The sequence below is a fragment of the Crocodylus siamensis genome, chromosome 7 (genome assembly GCF_052110815.1).
Source record: "Crocodylus siamensis isolate JL-2025a chromosome 7, ASM5211081v1, whole genome shotgun sequence".
NCBI lineage: Eukaryota > Metazoa > Chordata > Crocodylia > Crocodylidae > Crocodylus > Crocodylus siamensis.
The window spans coordinates 94,974,430-94,994,366 of record NC_143401.1 but is presented as its reverse complement, the minus strand read 5'-3'; the positions used below and the strand labels follow the sequence as shown (position 1 = coordinate 94,994,366).

The 19,937-nt window shown below is 41.4% G+C and overlaps 1 protein-coding gene across 2 annotated transcripts in view; it reads right to left on the bottom strand.

Annotated features, from left to right (window-relative positions):
• Window positions 1–19,937, bottom strand: part of CFAP43 (cilia and flagella associated protein 43) — a 59,106-nt gene that overhangs the window by 32,299 nt on the left and 6,870 nt on the right. Inside the window, exons 5-13 of one of the 2 annotated variants that reach the window (XM_090057651.1) lie at window positions 19,650–19,800; window positions 13,864–14,014; window positions 11,590–11,652; window positions 10,027–10,103; window positions 9,179–9,310; window positions 7,504–7,620; window positions 6,082–6,162; window positions 3,035–3,183; window positions 1,361–1,464 (exon numbers count right to left, since the gene is read on the bottom strand). In XM_090057651.1, the coding sequence (XP_089913777.1) occupies window positions 1,361–1,464; window positions 3,035–3,183; window positions 6,082–6,162; window positions 7,504–7,620; window positions 9,179–9,310; window positions 10,027–10,103; window positions 11,590–11,652; window positions 13,864–14,014; window positions 19,650–19,800 (1,025 nt within the window). The remainder of the gene's footprint in view (window positions 1–1,360; window positions 1,465–3,034; window positions 3,184–6,081; window positions 6,163–7,503; window positions 7,621–9,178; window positions 9,311–10,026; window positions 10,104–11,589; window positions 11,653–13,863; window positions 14,015–19,649; window positions 19,801–19,937) is intronic. The other variant, XM_090057652.1, reaches the window with a different exon arrangement.

Below are 19,937 nucleotides of genomic sequence, written 5' to 3'. Positions count from 1 at the left end.
TCAGAACATGAGGAGGTGAGGATTAGGCACAGCTAGAGCCCCAGGGAGAACTGGGCAGGGCACAGGTGTGCAAAGGGGGGATGGAGACAACCACCCCCACCCCCTGATGCTTCCAGGAGTGGGAAGGCAGATCCAGGGCTTCTCAGACTGTGGGCTGTTGAGAGTGGCTGTGTGGGGTGCTGGGATCAGCTGGAGACAGAGGCAGTAGCATGCAGGTTCCTCCTTCCAGCACCTGCTCCCCACTTGCCCCCACCAGCAATGTCCCCTGCTCGATGAGAGCAGGTGCTGGGAGGAGGAACCTGGGTACTACTGCTGCTGTCCCTTGGTTAGCCCAGTTCCCTGCACAGCTGCTCCCTGCAGAGCAAGGCCTGAGGAGCCCTGGACATCCCTTCCTGCCTGTGTCAGCTAGGGACAGGGACAGTGGCAGAGCAGAAGGTCATCCTTCAAGCCAGTGGGTTACACCTCCAGCGGAGGAGTAGGCAGGGAGCAGATGCTGGAAGGAGGACCCCGCACATTGCTAATGCTACTCCTTTGCTAAGCCTGGGTCATTTGGAGCAGCAGTGGTGGTGGCAGAAGGGGGGTGCGACCCAACTGCTGCACCTCTACATCTGCCCCGATACTGCCTGTCAAAATTAATTATTATGTTACATCATTTTTATCTCTCAGAAGGATCCTTGCAATTAGTTAAGAAGCCTGCAGTTGCATCATTTTGTCTTCTTTAATATTGACCAGCAAAACTGACAAACCTAACGGTCCCCAGATTAGGTTCATGTGATGGAGCTTTGTGACAGTACTCTGTTAATGGGATATAGAGTAGTAAAACTCAACATCAATCTCAGCCCCTCTCAGAATGGACCTTGAGGAGTTCTGGCAACATTTTCACTTTCTTGGGCAGAAAGATAGATCAAATGATTTCTTTTTCTTCCAATGGCTCGTCTGGCCCATAATGAGGAAGTAGTACTGGTGCTGCCTTCAGCAAAATTTTAAGAAAAAAATTAGGGCCAGGCCAAATTCTAGATGTGAACCATGTTTGAATGACAACTTTACATTGAACTGCCCACCTGCAAAGGGAAAAAAAAAAAAGAAATAAAGGAGAAGGGCTGAGTCCTGGCAGCAAATATATTTATGTCTGAAACCCAAGACAGCACCAGCATTTACTTGGGAAAAAATAGATATAACCAAGACAGCCTCCTTTGCTGCCACCCTTCACAGCCATTCTCTCCCAGTATTAAAAACTTTGGTTTCTAATTGACATCATTTGTTAAAGAAAAAAATTTAGAAATCAACTGTGTCACCATTAAAAGTATTCTAATGCCAAATACAGAAAGTACAAAAGAATGAACACTCCTACATATATTACCTAGGTATCCAAGAACCTCAAATAATTTTGAGGGCCGGGCATCTAAAATAAAGATATGTCCTTCTGCAGCTCCAGCAATGAGATATTGACCACCCTCATCATAACTAGATAAAAAAAAAAAAGTCAATCTGCTTAAAACAGTTTTTTGTCTGCGCGTGATTAAATACAGATTACCCACCAAACAATTCAGCAATTCAATAATTCATAGGGCCTAATTCTGCTTTCAGTTACACCACCATACCTGTGCACATTTTACCCGGGTGCCTGGACGTAACTGAGATTTAGCCATAGGATTTACATGATGTGGCCTGATCAAAAGCCCACTGAAATTACAGTCTTTCCATTGACTTTAGTGGGCTTTTGATCTAAAGCTAGAAATGTAACAGAGCAGCTTTTTAGCTACATAATTAAATCTCTCATTCCTCTCAGTCTGCCACTTCAGACTTTATTACATGAATCTCTCCCTGTTTGTTTTATTAATAATTTATCTGTGATAATAATGCAAAAGGATAACATCCAACTTCTCACATGATAGGTTGTTTTATTAATGTTTAACAGATTCAGTATGAATTCTATATATAAAAATATTGTAGACTGATAATTATCATCTCCGCTGGTGCTTCTCCAAATGTTTACATTTATTTAAAATCACCAATAATATATTCATATGATATTCTGCTAACGGATCGCTACGGCTATTTCTACAGAAACCAGTACATTTGTGAAATGTTAAGAAAATAATAAATAGTAAGTAACTGACATGCATCATGGGAAAAGCAATGGTTTGGAGGTTTACACAGTAGGTTTAAAATACCTTGATTCATTGGAACCTTAGGTTTAAAAATCATCTCAGATTGTTTTAGCCCACCATCTACCTCTAATAATAGATACCATGATTTCTATGCAATTACAATGCATGGTTGATCTGTCAGAAAAGAGCTTATAAATCAATACTTTAATTGCTCTCTGTAGATTTTTTCATCAAATATGGGTTTATCTCATTGTCCTCAGTCAAAGTCTCTCTTCACTACTGCTGTGTAATGTGCTATGCACCAGTTATCTGAGTAATTCACTTCGAACTAGAAAGGTGGCCAAATTCAAAAGAAGTGATTCCTATCTTTTTGTTGTTATAAAAAGATTATTTGAGAATTTTTTGATAAAAGGTTTTTGCCAAAAATGCTACTCTGTCAAAACCCACACTCTGAATAGAAAAGGGTCACAGGAAATCCATTGAAACAGAAGATGCTGCTAAAAGTTTTGAAATGGCTTAAGATAGATCGCTTTGACATTTTCAGAATGAGTCATTCTTATTTTTCTTGTCTGAAAGTTTTTCATTTTGAAATTTAATATAATTATAGAAACAATTAATAACGATAGACACTGAAACAAACTGTTTTGATTGACTTAAAACATTCAGATTTGGTGCTTGTGAAATACTTTTCGTCCTATTTTGGTACAGAAAATTTCTTCAATATCTTAAACATTTCCATGGGCTTACATTTCCTGGTTGACTTCAGTTTAAACCACTTAACAGAAGAGAATACTCTAGCAAAGTAATATTGTTATACGTTGTTCTTATCATGAATTCATTCCACAATGTGTCACTTGTGTTCACACATCTCTTGACAGACTCAGAGTTACTTCTTTTCCTGCACTTTGCCATTACATACTTACTTCAAACAGAGCACAGAAAAGTGGGTAAGAAGAACTCGGTGAACCACCCGTGGGGTTTTTACTTTGGTAGCATCAATGAAATGGACATGACCCGTTTTGGTGCCTACAGCAACACTGTGTGAGGAGGGGCAGCAAACCAAAGCAGTTGCCTAGTTGGACAGTAAAAAATATTAAGCATCTCCACAATTGCATGAGATGGCATTTTAGTATATAACCTGCTTTGCTACATGAATTTTCTCAAATCAAAAAAACAACTGTTCTACGTGCATAAAACTTCAACTTGGGCAAGTTCATAGAAGTTCATAAAAATATTATACTTACAGTATATTATTATACTATAGATGTTGGAAATTTAAAAATCACTCTTATTCCCATCTAATGATTTACACATACATATCCTCCAAGTTCATCATTAATCCTTTTCTCCACCTTCACCCCAACCTGGCTTGGAGTGAAATTAGTTAGCATTCAACCAAAAACTGTTGAGAAGTTTGCTGATGAGTAGACCTGCTGAGAAAGAATATTTTCTGTGCTGCAAAATATTTCAAGATTTTGATATTTTTCTGTCTTTCAAATCACCTTTCTACCTTTCATATCAGGACAGAACAACTACATTTTGATATGTTTTTCAAAATAAAATTCCAATAATAATTTATGTCAGATTAATCAGACGGCAGGATAGTTTTGTACCTTATAGATTAACTAAATCAGAGAGCTATATAGCATAAGCTTTTGTGAGTCCATGCTCACTTCATACAAAGCTTATTAGATATATATCTTACTAAGTTAATCTATACTGTACAAATCTACCCCGCCTTCTGCCTGCCTTCAGATTAACACAGCTGACTACCTCTTTCTGTAGGTTAATCACCACATGTAAGATTAATACATTTTAAACTTTTTATTTCAGTTCTGATACTTTTTTACATTTTTAATCTATATTTTCCATTTCGAAATGGAAAAAAAATCATTTGGGAATAGAACATCAAAACTTTTCATTTTGAAAATGTCAGAATGGGTTTCATAGATTTCATAGACATTAGGGCTGGAAGGGACCTCGGGAGATCATCGAGTCCAGCCCCCTGCCCAAAGGGCAGGAAGTCAGCTGGGGTCATAGGATTATTCTGATATTAAGAAAAAATAAAGTATCAAAATCAAAAAGATTTAACAAAGAATGAGATCATGATACCATGACTGTCTAGACCACATAGGGGATTGTAGTATTAATAAGGTTAATGGTGTCTAACAGCTTTTGACCCCATTATTAGAAATATTTGTGGCTAAGTTAAAAACTTTGGATAGTTGTTGTTTGAAATTATTTGCCTAAAGACATATCATGAGGGTATAGGTTCAAATATGCTGCTTTCACTTCTGTTGTTTGCTGAGACACAGCAGGGACTTGTTAGCCTGAAGGAGTCATTTTTAAAAGTGAACCTCTTCCCAATTCCTTTCATTTTGCTGTGTAGTGACATGAACCAGGTTCATCAAAGACTTACCGATCAAGCTTTAATATACATACTGCTACCGTCTATACAAATGTTCCAGCTGAACTTTTCCTCTGCAATTTCTAAGTATAGGCCTCCATATTTTATACCTGTTTTGTATGTTTTAATGCTGAAAAAGAATATTTTGTTGCAACTGGTTCACTTTTGTTTTGTAAATACAGAAAAGGCCATTTTTGGCATGGTTTAGTGGACCACTGTGGTCAGTATTTTAATTATTATTGGAAATAGCAGCAGTGAAAGTTATTTCCAGCAGCATCCAAAATAGGTTATGTACTTTCCAAACAAAAAAGAAGGTGAGGTCTTTATCCAGAGGGGTTTCAGATTTAACAATTAAAAATGTAAGTATGTTAAGTAAAGGTAAATTCAAAAGGTTATTTTTAAAAGACAAAAGCTGTTCTGTGAGGTTTCAAAAGATTTAAAATATCCATTTTTAAAATGTTATCATCAGTGTATAATATTTTAGAATATTAAAGGTAATCATAATCTTGAAATTCTAACAACTGTTGGACTGGAGATTTCCTGGGGTTTTTTGTCAAGAAATATAACATCAAGTACAAAACAAAGAATTTAATTCAACCTTAAATCGTATAAACTTTTAGTTAACAGCAAAAATTCTTTGCTTATTCTGTTTAAAGAAGAGTGAGTTTTTCTTAGTAAAGCTCCTTTAGTCTCATAAAATGTACAGGTGGTCCTCTGTGCATAGTAAGTGTTTTGTACCAAGTGAGAACAATTAAGATTCTGATCACTAATGACCATGGCATGCGAGTTTATGTCCCTTATCAAACCTGTGTGTTCAATGCTAAGAAAAATTTTGGTTTTTTATTTTACATCTAATGAACTGATTTATATTTTTCTTTCAAAAGGCCCTTCTGGTGTCTATCAGCAAGGACACAATTTGGCTGCATGGTGGCACAGACGCTCAAGGTTAAACTGCTGCTGACAAATAGCTTTTTGCTTTTCAAATTATTTTATAAAACATGGTTAACGGGATCAAAATGATGGAATGCACCAGCCAGCTCCTCCACTAGCACTCAGTAGAGACAATTTAACATCCTTATTTTACGTTTGGAGAAACCAAGGCACAGGACAGAGTAGAGATGTATCAAAGTCAGTTGGCAGGCTAGTGGCAGCCAGGAATGGAACCCAGGTCTCCTGAACTCCAGCCCAGTGTGCCATACACTAGGCAGCACTGGCCTTCGGAAGGGGACCTCATTGTGGAACATCTGGAAAGATGTGGCCCTGAACTTGGTGAAGTGACTGGAAGGTGATGAAGTACAGTCAGCATTTTAGAGGTCCTTCCCTTTGAACTACATTGAATAAAAAAACAAGGTCATCTCTGAAGCTGAGAGAGCTGGGTGTGAGATCCACGATTTTCCTGATCCATTGGGCTCTACGCAAACAAACTTTCAGTACTCCTAAAATGTTAAATTCCAGGCATTTTATTTTTTGACAAGTGTTTTGCAAAAACATATTCTTGTGGACTGTTTTTTTTTAATTTGATGGCTGTGATTGTTTCAAATGTAAACACTCAATTATCTGTACCTGTTTATTGAGGCTTAGCTTGCTGATGCAGGTCCCATCCTCCAACAACCAAAAGTGCACTTCCCCTGAAATTGCTACAGACTGTTCAACAAGAGAGAACACTTTGATTAGAGGTGGTGGCCGGGAGGAAGAGGAGAAGGAAATAAACAGGAAATAGACAAGAAGCAGGCCGTGACTTTCTATGGAAAATAAATGCAGTAGAAATGACCTACAAGAGAAGAACTAGTCTTCACACAAGAGGATCATCTCCACCTTGCAGGACTAATCTAATGAACTCTTTCTTCAGGGTCATGTAAAAATCTGTAACTCACCCTCAGCTCTTCTAGAAAAGCAGAAACATTTTGTCATTGCCATACTCAAAATGTGGAGGCAGATACTTCAGCATCCTAAGCTCCTTTAGGTTGGCAACCTGGGACCTTCCATACCTGGTGAAGAATCAATACACCTGGCTCTAAACCAAATCCTGTAGAGCACCCTGATATAAAGGAATGTCAAGGTGTTTGCAAATCAAGAGACATACAGCAGGACATTTCCATGTATCAGATGTCTCTTGCTCCTGGAAAAATCCGTAGAGGCTGCATGAAAGTAAGCGCATGATGTAGCGATCTCTCTATTCTAACCTGAGTGCTGGAAAAGCCAGTGAGAGCATGGCAGTAAGGGCACCTATACACACGACGGACCTCTGCTCTAACGCATGCTATTTAGCACGTGTCAGCACAGACTTGATTAATCGAGTCCGCTGCGAGTCTGCTGGCACATGCTAATTAGCATGCTCTAGCAGCCTCCGCATCATGTATATTTAGTGTCCCCATGTTTCAAAATGGCAGCAGGGGCACTTTAATTAAAGCTCATCAAGCGACCTTTACTTAATGTGCCCCTGCCACCATTTTGAAACATGGGTGCCATAAAGCCACCTAATTCAGCTTTCATTCTCTGTACTGAGCCCAAATCCAGCACCAGTATCAACCTGGAGCTCAGAGTGAGCCAACAGCAGAGCCAGCCTTAGAATTTACTAATCTGTGGTTTAACCATTATGCATCCCAGGGCTAGATTATAATCTCAGTCATATTAATTTAAAGATGAAATAAGCCTTGCCATTTTACACTGGCATGACAAAGGATATGGACAAACAAAATAGATATGAATGAACTTCTGAATAAAAGAGGGCTAGATTTAACCTAGTTAGCATGGGGATGGATTGGACTGGAGAAGACAAATGAAACCATTACAGTGGACTAGCAAAATGTACATTCATGAGCAGTAAGTCTACCTCGCTTTCAAATCAGTAATGTTGTTTGCATGCATAGATCATAATGTGAGTGAGCCCCAGTCTCTAGAACACATCTGCCTTTCTTCCACAGCAACATTTTCAGTATTTGAGAATAACCATTATTACAGTTAATAAATGAGCAGGTCCCTTACCACACAGTATTTGTTTCCTGGAGTAAGAAAATCAGCTGACAGGAAATGACTGCTGGATGCATCCAAGAGCTTGACAACTTCCTCACTGGAAGTAGGTTTATAGCTATAGACTGATCCCTGACAATTGAAAATGATAATTCATTATTTAGCTATAGAGTGTTCAGTAAAAGCCTTCATATGTCCGCTAGCTTTCTGAATTTTCTCTCTAAGCTTTTACATGTGTCTGATACAAGAAAAAAAAGACAACCAGAGACTCAGTGAGGTAAGCAAACTGAAGGCCACTGAACTGAATTTACAGGATTACGTCAATTTACACAAACCTGATTTTCAGCAAGTGCACTTCACTTGGATCCAGCTGGCCACAAAGCTGGATTTACAAAGCCTTTAAGACAGCAAGGAACCAGTCACAGAATCAGCAAGAACAACTGAACCCAGAAATCCAGACCTGCAGTCTCTTGCTCCACCCTCTACCCAAAGATGGTTTTTTCCCTCTCCTGAATTATCATGGAAATTATGTGTAAAATGCAAACTATCAAAACATTAAAAAAGCCAAATGAAATGATACAAGGATAAGGAAATATAGAGCTTATAAGGAGAAAGAGAATTTAAATTTCCCTTTGCCCTACCTCTTTGATCTTGATACTGCAAAGATTTATTATGTACATGCCTACATTTACACTTAAGAGTCCCATACTTTAGCTCTTACCATTTTACTGCAGGATCAGAAATAAGACAGCGGTAACAATTATATGTACAAACCACCATCTAGATGATCAGAAGACATCATTTTGTACTTCATAAAGGTTATGTTTTATACTAGTGCTGGTCAACCTTTTGGCCTCATGGGTCAGATGAGTCATAGAATCATAGAATCAATGAGTGGGAAGGGACCTAGACAGATCATCTAGTCCGACCCCCTGCCATGGGCAGGAAGGAGCACTGGGAGTGGCAGGGGTCATAAGACCCCAGCCACGTGCCTATCCAGTCTCCTCTTGAAGATTTCCAGGGAAAGTGAGAGCACCACCTCTCTGGGAAGCCTATTCCAGGCTCTGGCCACCCTTACAGGGAAGTAGTTCAGAATGACACAGAGCTGGTCTGCAGGTTGGATCAGGCCCCACATGCCAGGATCAGGGCCTGTGTCCTAGGATCAGGCTCTGGCACCCCATACACCCCCACCCAACCCTGCATACCAGGACTGGGTCCTGCAACACCTTTGCACACTGGGACCCGGCCCTGCACCACCCCCATGAACTGGGATCAGAACACGTGCTACCCCCCCACTCAGTCCTACATGCAGGGATCAGGATCAGGCTTTTTGCCACCCTGCTTGCCCAACTTAGCACGCAGGGCACACTATGAGGCCCTTGGCACTCTCCATGGATCCAGAAATTTGGCAGGAGGGGAGCGGTAATTAACACTGGCACTGCTCCCCACCCTGCCAGATTTTCAGATTCATGGAGCCCCACAGGCCAGGGGACAGATCTGGCCTGTGGGCTAGGGGTTGAGCACCCCGGTTCTAGAGAGACTGGTCCAAATTCACTGTGGGTAACAGTATTGACTTCGATGGGATTATATTATGGGTGAATTTGGGCACAGAGATTCCAACAGTGTTGTGCAGCTTCTGCAGCTGGCATGGACATTTTGTCACTTAATATTATTATCTCACATACTGTACCTTTTCTGTTTCTACTAGCAATCTGGAGTAATCAGGGGAGAAAACAAGGCTGGTTATAGGTTCCGATACATCCAGGTAGTTTTTCATTGTATAGAATGAGCCTTTGGTCTGGTACATATGCACAACGCCATCCTAGGTAGAAAAATACAAATCCAAGAAAGATACAGACCATTTTTCCTAACAGATACAGCAAAACTTCACTGAGAGACCTTCTGAGAACTCCACCTACATCGGGATTCCAATGTTCCTTGCCACAGATGGTCTTATTAACTTTTATCTTGTCTGTACATAGGAGATTCCCAGGTCAAAATAGTGAAAGACATTCCTTAAAAATCTAGACATAAGAACAGCCCACGTTTAATTTTAATGGGTCTGATTCTGTGACCAGTTAACGCTCAGGCACCCCGATCTGATTTAACTAAGCCAGCACAGGAATTTTTCCCCCTTGGGTTTTGAAAGAGAACAACCAAGCAAGATTTTTACTGTTAGTTTGTGTCATGCAAAAAGGAAAGAGCTGGACTACTAGCACAATTAGCAGGTCAACTATCTTTGTAATTCTGTTTTTCTACATCCATTCCCATTCTTTTCCATTTCTTTAGGCCCCTTAGTTCTCATTGGAAAGCTCTTTATCAACTGCTTTTCACCAATAAACACAGGAATCCTAACCACTACTTGCACTTTCAAAACAATGGCATTTTCTCTCTATGCATGTTGTTTCAGATTGTAAACAGCAGTATATGTGTAAGACTAGCAAGAAGTCTCCTTTCTACACCTCTTTGCTTCTGTCCATAGTGGGCTCCACAAACACACTGCATGCAGCTGTTCAGGGAGTAAGGGGGATTTCTTACCCTTCCCGCTGCATACAGTCCATTTTTATGAAAAGCCATAGCGAGCACAACAGACCGCTCCATGCCCTCCTCTTGACCTTTGGGGAAAGCAAAATCAACAGAAGATAATTAAAAAAAACCCCAGACAGCCCATCTCTGCTCCACACACAAATCTGGGGGGCACGTGCCCCCCATGCCCTCCCCAGAAGTCCACGCAGCTGTGGGGAGCCACACACCCCATCCCTCTGGATAAGCCACTTGTGGCTCCGTCCCATGACCCATCCTGGCCCTGGGGCCCCATTCACTCCAGCGCTTGCCCCTGCCTGGCTCCTTCCCTCACTGTGGGGGCCTCGCTTTGCCAGGGCATGCAGGGACCCCACACTCTCCCCAGGCTCCAAACCCCACCTACACACCCACAGTCCCCCACACCTTCACAAATTCTAACCCCACACACACCCGACACCATACAAAGGACCTGCATAATTTTGTATAATTTGGAGCTTTTAGCTATGTGATTAAAATTGCAATTGTGATTAATTTTTTTAATCGTGCAACTAACCGAGATTAAATTTTTTAATCATTTGACAGCCTTAATTAAAATTAACAGAAATAACTCCTGTTTCCTGGTCTATGCTGAGGCTATTCATAAGCATGTTCATCAGCACCAATTCCATTAATGATTTGTGATGTAGAGATAAAAAAGTGCCTCAAAGGCCTACAACAATGGTTTTCAAACTTCCTACAGTCATGAAACCTTCTTATATCACTTTTTCTGCTACAGAGTCCCTACCCCAGAGATGGACAATTATTTGGGCCCAAGGACCACATAGGCTGTTTTGGCGAGCTATCATGGGCCAGGTCAGCACCTCTCCCCACACAGTTCACCAAAACTCCCTATATGGGATGGGGACCCAGGCAGCAGTGTTCAGGAGTGGGACAGATGGGTGAGGCTGGAATCACAGGGTGGGGTTTTGGGGCAGTAACAGCACAGGCCTGGGGCCAGGTGAGAGCCATGACCCGCTGTCTGCATGCCCCTGCAACAAGTGCGGGTTCCATGGCAGGAGCGTGCAGGGAGCAGATTGCAGCTCTGCCCCACCCTGGCCCTGCACTGTCACTGCCCTATGGTCTCAGCCCCAGCCCTGGGCATAGCACCCCACTGACCTGAGCATCCTGTCCATGTGGCTTTCTAAAACCACGTCTGGGACTGGGATCTTCAGGTGGTGACAGCGCGGAGCCAGGGCAGAGCTAGAAGCCACTGCCAGGCCTCATTGGGGGGGACTTCAGTACCTATGAGTGGGAAAGAAGAGCTGCAAGCTCCACAGAGGAGGCTTGGGAGGGACTTAGCTTCCCTCCCCTGGTCTGGGGCACACTGCTGGCAGGCAAGGAAGGGATGGGGTGGACCTGGCAGCCACTCCATGCCCCGCTACATACTTGCAGCAGTCAGGACCAGGCATGGGCCCTTCCATGTGACCCTTCCAGATAGGGGCTCCACCTGATTTTGAGTCATATTGATGTACCTTGCAGCTCCCAGCAGCCACTGGTATTATTTACACTTCAATTACTTTAATTTAAACAAATAAGTACCTTCCTTTTTCAAATTTGCTTCAGATATCAATGGTGAGATCTGAACAATTGTTTGCCTTCGTTCTAGATAGAGGAAAAGAAATAAATATAACAGCTTCAATTATCCTAAATGTACCTAACAAATGCATGTTGACATTCTGACAAGTTATAGTTTAGCACAGAGCTGGGGATCAGGAGACTGGGATTCTTTTTGGTTTCTGTCATTTAACTCCTCAGCGTAACTGTAGGCAAGTCACATTGGTTATTTGACTTAATCATCCCACCTATAAAATAGGGATAACAGTACTTACCATTTTGAAATCTATGAGTGAAATTTAGTTTATTTTGTAGGGCAAAGCATTGTTATTTCTTATAATAACAATTTATGGTTTCTTAATTTATTTGCTCATGAGAGAGGAACTTCATCCAGCCCAAAAATGGCCCCTTGAAATGTCGCAGCTGTTTCAGTTCACAACATGCTTAATATCTTTTTGATGAGAATTCAGCATGTGCTTAAGTATGATCATGTATATAAGTGCTGTGCCAATGTGGATGTTTTAAGTTAAATATATATTTATGTGCTTTGTGAACTGAGGCTTAAGAACATATACGACCACAACACAGCACTTTAGGACAGAAAGTAAAGATAGACACACACCACAGCTAAATGAAACCCCGAAGTAATCCACTTACAGCATTAACAAAACCACTTCTTGCGGGGGGCGGGAGAGGGGAATATTCAAGTACTGATCTTGTTTGCTTCTAATGTTGACAAGATAAGTTTATCAGGGGTGACCACCAGGATCTGAGGGAACATTTGTTCACCAGAGCGCCCCAAGGGATGACGAGGTCGAACGGTTATAACCTACTGCGAGACCATTTCAGGCTGGACATAAGGAAGAATTTCTTTACTGTCCGAGCCCCCAAGGTCTGGAACAGTCTGCCAGCGGAGGTGGTTCAAGCACCTACATTGAACACCTTCAAGAGTAAATTGGATGCTTATCTTGCTGGGATCCTATGACCCCAGCTGACTTCCTGCCCTTTGGGCAGGGGGCTGGACTCGATGATCTTCCGAGGTCCCTTCCAGCCCTGATGTCTATGAAATCTATGAAAATCTATGAAAGATTAACAGACAATTTGTGGAGGATGCCCACCTGAATCTGATTTTACCACCATGCTTGCAGCAAGTACCCTTATTTTTGCATGTCAGCACTGCTTGCTGCTGCCTTAAAACTAGTGTATATTATAGATAAAAGAACAAAACAAGGTTACTGCTAGTCAGTTGGCTCTGGAATTTCTAAACCATTATTTCTTACTGACAGCCTTATCAGGGGCCACCAGCAGGGACTCGGGGAAAGTCTGTTCACCAGGGCCCCCCTTGGAGTCACCAGGAACAATGGTCACAAGCTGAGGGAGGATAGGTTTAGGTTGGATATTAGGAAGAACTATTTTACTGTAAGGGTGGCCAGAGCCTGGAATAAGCTCCCCAGAGTGGTGGTGTTCTCACCTTCCCTGGAAATCTTCAAGAGGAGACTGGATAGGCACGTGGCTGGGGTCTTATGACCCCTCCACCCCCAGTGCTCCTTCCTGCCCATGGCAGGGGGTCGGACTAGATGATCTATCTATGTCCCTTCCCACTCATTGATTCTATGAGTCTATGAACAATGAATTCATTGTTCATTTAAAGTTAAATAAAAAGTAACCCAGCTTTGCTCTGTGATGAATCTCCTTTCTGTGTGCATTCACAAATGCCTGCTCTTTGGGACAGAGAATGAATTCGCTGTTGTTTCGTCTTCACAGGGGCTTGAGAAATCATGTTAACTAACATTATGTTACATGCTATTCAAGTCTGTAGAGACTGCAACTGTTACCACAAGATTAACCATGACAAACTGATATGCTGTTCAAAAACACCTTGTCTGCAGAGTCCCAAGTTCTAGTATCATGGTAGTTAACATGATAGAATATGTTTTCTAGTGCAGACATCAAACATGTTGATCAATCAATCAGTAACAATAATATGAGATTTGTATGCCTGCCCTATAAATGATTTTTGTCAGTTCTGTAAGGTTGCTAATGAAACCTGAATTACTGGCATTTTGTTTGTAATGAACTAATGCACTGAAGCACTTAGTGTTTCTGTCAAAGAAGAAAATGTGTTTAGGGAATTGGGGCTTAAAAATAGGTTGAACTTTTTAAAAAACTGAACAATTATACTAAGAAAAGAAACATGAATCTGAAAAATGATGTAGTGTATGTACATACACACCCCACCTTAATCCAGCTGTTTCTTACCAGTTGGAAATTTCTGATGAAGAAGAGAAGTTTCCAGTGTCTCAGAATTAATCACCAAAATACACCCTTCTTCACAGCCCACGTACAGGTCAGAGGTTGCACTCCAGCAGTGGACAGTAGGGTGCACTGAAGGCTGGATGTCATCTTTTGGCTTCAATATAAAAAAAATCAATGACCTTCAATTATTGGCAAACATTTCTGTTCACAGATACATAAACATGAATTCAGGAAAGGTCATTAGATCATCTTGTCTGAACACTTGTAAAACACAGGCCATAGAATTTCACTCATTTATCCCTTCACAGCTATCTAATAACTTGTGTATGACTACAAATTATCTACCAGCTGGCCACCCAGTCTTAGTCTGAAGATACAGACAGCCCTTGGTAGTTTGCTCCAGTCATTGCCATCCTCACTGTTAAAAAATGCACCTTAACTTTTATTTGGATTTGTATGGATTTAATTTCTCATCCTTAGTTCTCATTATACATGTGTTCTCTAACAAGTGGATGAGTTTACTATTGAGCACTTTCTCTTTAAAAGTATTTACACACCATCAATTTAACTCTCAATCTTCCAGTCTTTTTTTTGAGAAATTCAACATACTTAGCTCTTTAAGTTGCTCTATATAAGGCATTTTTCCAGCCCTTGAATAATGTTTTTGTGGCTCCTTTCTGTACCCTCTAATTTTTCAATGTCTATTTTAGAATGTGGACGCTAGAACTGGATGCAGTGTTTTGCCTCAGGCTCATCAATGCTACATGCAGATATGAAATCACTTTCTGATTCTTATTCATTATTCCTCTTTATATACACCCAGAGATGAGATCAGCCTTCTTTGCCCTCCATTGCCCTAGAACCGCAGGTCCATTTGTCCATTATGACCCTTAAATCCTTCTCCAAGTCTTAGCTTTCTAGCATACAGTCCTCCAATTCGTAAGTATAGTCTGTATTCTTTGCACTCATACATATGATCTGGCATTTGACTGTATTAAAATATGTCTTATTTGTATGGTATTAGCTTACCAAACCATCCAGATTGTCCAGTAAGACTGCCCTATTACTATTTATCTCTCTATCACTCTTTGGGACAAAGTTACTTATCTTCTCTCTGCCTAAATGTCCCATCTGTAAAACAGGGGTAATAGCTCTTCTGTATGGTATGGGGCTTAGTTCAAATAAATGCATTAACAATTGCAAGGGGCTGAGATACTACAGAGGTGTTGGTTGTAGCTGTGTTGGTCTAAGGACATCAGCAGATAAGATTCTTTGGGCAAATCTGATATTTTTTATTAGACCAACTAAAATAGTTGGAAAAAAAATTTCTTTGCAAGCTTTTGGGTACAAACACCCTTCTTCAGGCAGAGAGAGCATCTCCAGTCATTCTGTGCTCTTCTTGGATGGGAAAGAAGCCAGGAGCCAGTATGCAAGAATGCAGGTCAGTGAAAATGCAAATATGAGGGTCAGAGGGGGTGAGAAACAATGGGATGCTACAGAAATGTTCTGAACCTTTTTAAGGTCAAGGCAGCCATCCATAACTGTTCTGAATTTAGTAGCATCTTGACTGAGAACCACTGTTGTACTGCCTCAGCTTATCAGCTATCCAAATGCAAGCAGGAGCAAACTCAGCTCCTAGTGTGGCCCTGCACCCATCTCTTGAAACAAAGGTGTGTGGCCTGGGGCAGTTTCCTGTGGCTGTGGTAGTGTGGCAACCTGGAGATAAATCTATGGAATCAGGGTTCTCAAACAGCTGTCTCCCCAGGCTGCCAAGCCACCATGGTGAGGTGAAACCACCCCATGCCTGTTTGCAGGTGGCACGTATGGGGCTGTGCTGGGAAATGACTGCAGCAGGAGGGCGTGCTCTTTCCTACATTAGGATTATCTGATGCAGCCTAGCTGAGAATATTGTGCTAAAGTAATTGCAGCCTTACTAGTACCATAGCTAGAAAGAAGAAAACTGATGAAAATTCTGTGAAGAAGCAACACAATCTTTAGAAGAGCTCAAAGGAAAGATTAAAAGAATTCAATATGAATAGCTTGGTGAAGTGATGGTGAGATGTGGGATGGTAGTTTGGATACTGAAGGTGAAATAATTTACAGTTTGTAATTTTAGAACATTTCTGGAGTCTTTCAAGAGTCTGCAGTGACTCCATATGCTGGAATCACAGGACATAGAGTCAGAAATAGCCCAAGATTTGTCAAAGACCCCCCATGTGATTTTAAGTCACTTAGTACCAAATCCTATGCAGCCTTTAAGATACCTCCATGTAGGTGCCACAGGGCTTAAATTGCTCAAATGGGGAAGAGCAGATACTAACTGGCAGGGTCAGGCATTTACGCTTCCTACACAGGTGTCTTCCAAGGTCAATCCAGGTCACCCAGGCACTCAGCAGAAAAGTGGCTGCAGCTGCCCTGTGTGACTGTTGGGTCTGGCGTGCATCTAAACTCCCACTTATCCTTGGAGCTCTGCCAGCTGATGCAGCACCTTGGTTGAGAACCACTGTTGTACTGCCTCAGCTGAATCTATTTTATCAGATACCCTGCACAGATGGTGTTTCCCTTGGGATCCAGATAGGTCAGAGGGGAGATGCCTACCTGAACCAGAATCTAAATAACAAGTGATGAATTCAGAATAAATCCACAGCACCTCCATCCACTCTTGAATACAGGAGGTGCTTCCCTCCTTTTGCCCAATAGCTCTTCGGCAAGAACACTGGCCCAGGAAATGGGAGACCTGGTGTATAGACCTTTCCCCCCCCATGACAAAATGGGAGAGTCAGACCCATTTCTTTCTCACTTTCCAGAAGACTGCCCTGACCACAAGGCTATAAGCCAAGCTGGGTGGAAACCATCTCTCAACTTCCTGCTGAAGCTGAGCCACCAGGAGTGCAGGATACAAGGGCCAGAGGGACTGGGACTCTATGGCCTAGTGGTCCCCAGACACCTTAAAGGTGGAACAGGATCATCTCTCCTGGGAGAAGGTAACAAAGTTTGCTTATGAGATGAGGCAAGGGGCAGCCTAGAGGAGAAATAGGATGTGGGCCAGTATTTCCTTTCATTCTGCTGCCCCATTGTGGTTACACTAGGTTAGATCTTCAGCCACATTGCCTTGTGAAGCACCATAGGAGCAATGGATCTCCAAAAATACAAGCATAAAACATGTTCCTCAGCTGATTCAGACGTAGGGACAAAACATGTAAATTTACTTTTCTATGGAATTCTGTCAAGACCAGTTTTGTCCACAGCACATTCCTGTTCCCATTTAATTCAGCAGAAGAATTCCCATTGGCTCCCACAGGAAGGGCAGCACATCCTCCCTGAGCCTTATTAAAGTATACAAGGCATAAGGGAAGAAAAAAAACCTATTTATTTGTCTGTGTAAAGATATAAAAGGTCAGAGAATGGCTCATGTCTTTTTGTGATGCTAGCCAATTAATTAATAATAATAACTACTCGCTGGTAAGGTGTGAAACCAGCACAATGCTGATGTGGAAGAGGCAGCAAAAAGCCCAAAGAGCAGTATTTACAATACTTTTCTTCCTGAAATGCCCAGGATTATTAAATAGATCATAATCTGCAGTTCTCTGGGTGAGCAAAACACTCTGAGCTTGCCGCCTAGCATTGCATTTGCCTCAACAAAAGGTTCTCAATAAATCTTTTCTTCAAAAGAAATACCTTTCACAGGCGTGCTAATCAATTTGTGCAGGGGTTGGCTTGGCAGTTTAAACTGCTAAGCAGTAGAAGCTGAAAATAGATCAGTTATATTTTCTTCCTTTAACTAGTAAAAAAGGGCATTGGCTTGATTGTGACTTGGACAACACAAGCCTGCAGAGAGCTTCTCCCCTACCTCTCCACCCATGGAGAGCTGTGCATGTTTTCTTCTTCCTTGGAGAGGGAGGGAATATTGTCAGTAATAACTATTTCATTTTTCCCCATGAGAGCTCAGTAAAAAACAAACTATATTTAATCTACACATAATGCTACAATCAAGAGCTTGCAAATTCAATGCAAAATACAAGAATTCTGTAATAGGTGCTGCCGTTGGATTAGAGGAGTACCTTTGATATATACAGGCAGAATATAGGGATTGGACTAAATGCCCTCTTGGGGGTCTTCTGTGGTTTTAGGTTTTAACAGGATCTAGGACAGACCGGAGAAACACAGACCAACATTAGTTGTTGATTTGAGATGGAAATGAAAATTGCCTGAGGCTGGGAATGAGAATTTGAGAGCACTGATTAAGTTACATATCCCTTCTTCCACTGAGGGATACAATATCATGGATTAACTTCCATTTAGTGCAGGTGAAAATCATCCACACAGGAAGTGCCCATAGTTCTTTTTTATGCCCATGCTCTTACATGAGTCAAACAGTTATGACAACATGGGCACGTCTACACATGCACTTTAATGCGCAGTAGCCTATTTTACTGTGCATTAAAGCATTGCATAAAATAATGTGCGAATATGCTAATGCACAGTAAAATAGGCTACTGCATGTTAAGCATCACTTAAAAAGTATGCGCTTTCAGTACTACACATTAGGGCAGCCTAAATGTGCATATATTTAGTACATCACATTAGAGGTACTAAATTTAATGTGCATTAGGAAAAAGTGCATTAATGCACATGTAGATATGCCCACTAATATAATGTATAATGGAGACCAGACTATTTAAATAATATACTGTGGTCCCTAATCCTGAGCCCTGTGTGCTGGACCCAAGTCACAACCAAAAAAAACTAACCCATAAGGATACAAGTACATGAGCATACGTGAGATGTCAGAGCTAAGTTAGCTCAAGAGTGGACCCAAGAACCTCAGAAAAGAATGAATGTCAGGAAAATAAGAACTAAATCAAATCACCTCAGTGGGAGCCCTGGACCTTGGCACTGCATGAACAGTGCTAGAACCTCAGCACCATATCACATCAACCTAGAAAACTCAGGGATTTTGTTCCTGAAACAGGAGACTTGAGAGAAGCCTGGGGACCTTGGAATCACTTTGATGGCATTTACCCATCACAGATATTGGGACCAGATCCAAGAAAGCCAGTGCAGAGTCACTTAGGTTAAAAAATGTCCAGAGTTAGTGCTGAATTTATACTTTAGTTATTTGGCCCTGAGAAGCCTTGCCAGGTAGTAAAAGGGTGTGAGGAACCCTTCCACCATTGTATATCACCCAGGTGATACCACTGCCTGCTAGGAAAAATGTGTTTGTTATGTCTCCAAGTGGAGAAAACATGTGCTAACTAACTATTAATCTAATTAACGAGAAAGAAAATATTCCCTAGGGGCACAATTAAAAGATGATGAAAAAGCAGCGAGGACATGCGTGTGATTCAAGCTCACTGCTCTTACTGATAATGAACTGAAAGGTATCTGGGGCCACTCTCCTTTGTATACTCTGGTAAGTCTCTGAGAGGCAAAAAGAATGGAGAGTGGTCCCAGTGGAATAATTCCACAGCTTAATACCACAAATGGGAACAAACGGAGGCCATTCAAACAAGAACCGCATATTAGCTAGTTTTAGCTCCCTTTGAAAACTTAGAAGTGTGAGGTTAAACCTCCTGGAATTTAACTGGGAGACTGTTTAAAATACAAAACCATCCATGAGACTGTAATTGTAATGTTAATGTGAGTATCAAATAGTGTTGAGAGAAGAGACTCTTCTATAGGACCATGCCAGCTCGGCAAGCTTTCAGCCCTGGATTTTGTTTATATCCATCAGCAGTGTTACAATCATAACATTTTGCATTACCAGTTAGATACAGAGCACTAGTTACCCTGAATAGCTCTGCTTCATCCCCAATTAGCCCAGCAATAGCAGAATTTGGCAGTACAGGGCCATAGTATGCATCTTGGGTATCAGGATGTGAAAAAAAGGGATTCTGATTAAAGGTCTGTGACCCATCTTCAGCAGGAAGTTGCACAGGCCTGCACAAAAAGAAGAAGAAAGAAGATGAATAGCACATGAATTAAGGAAGTACTTATTAGTAGTAAATGCTGACACAGAGCAAGGAGACACTGATCCTATGCTACTATCCTAGTAGAAAAGACTCCATTTTATTTCA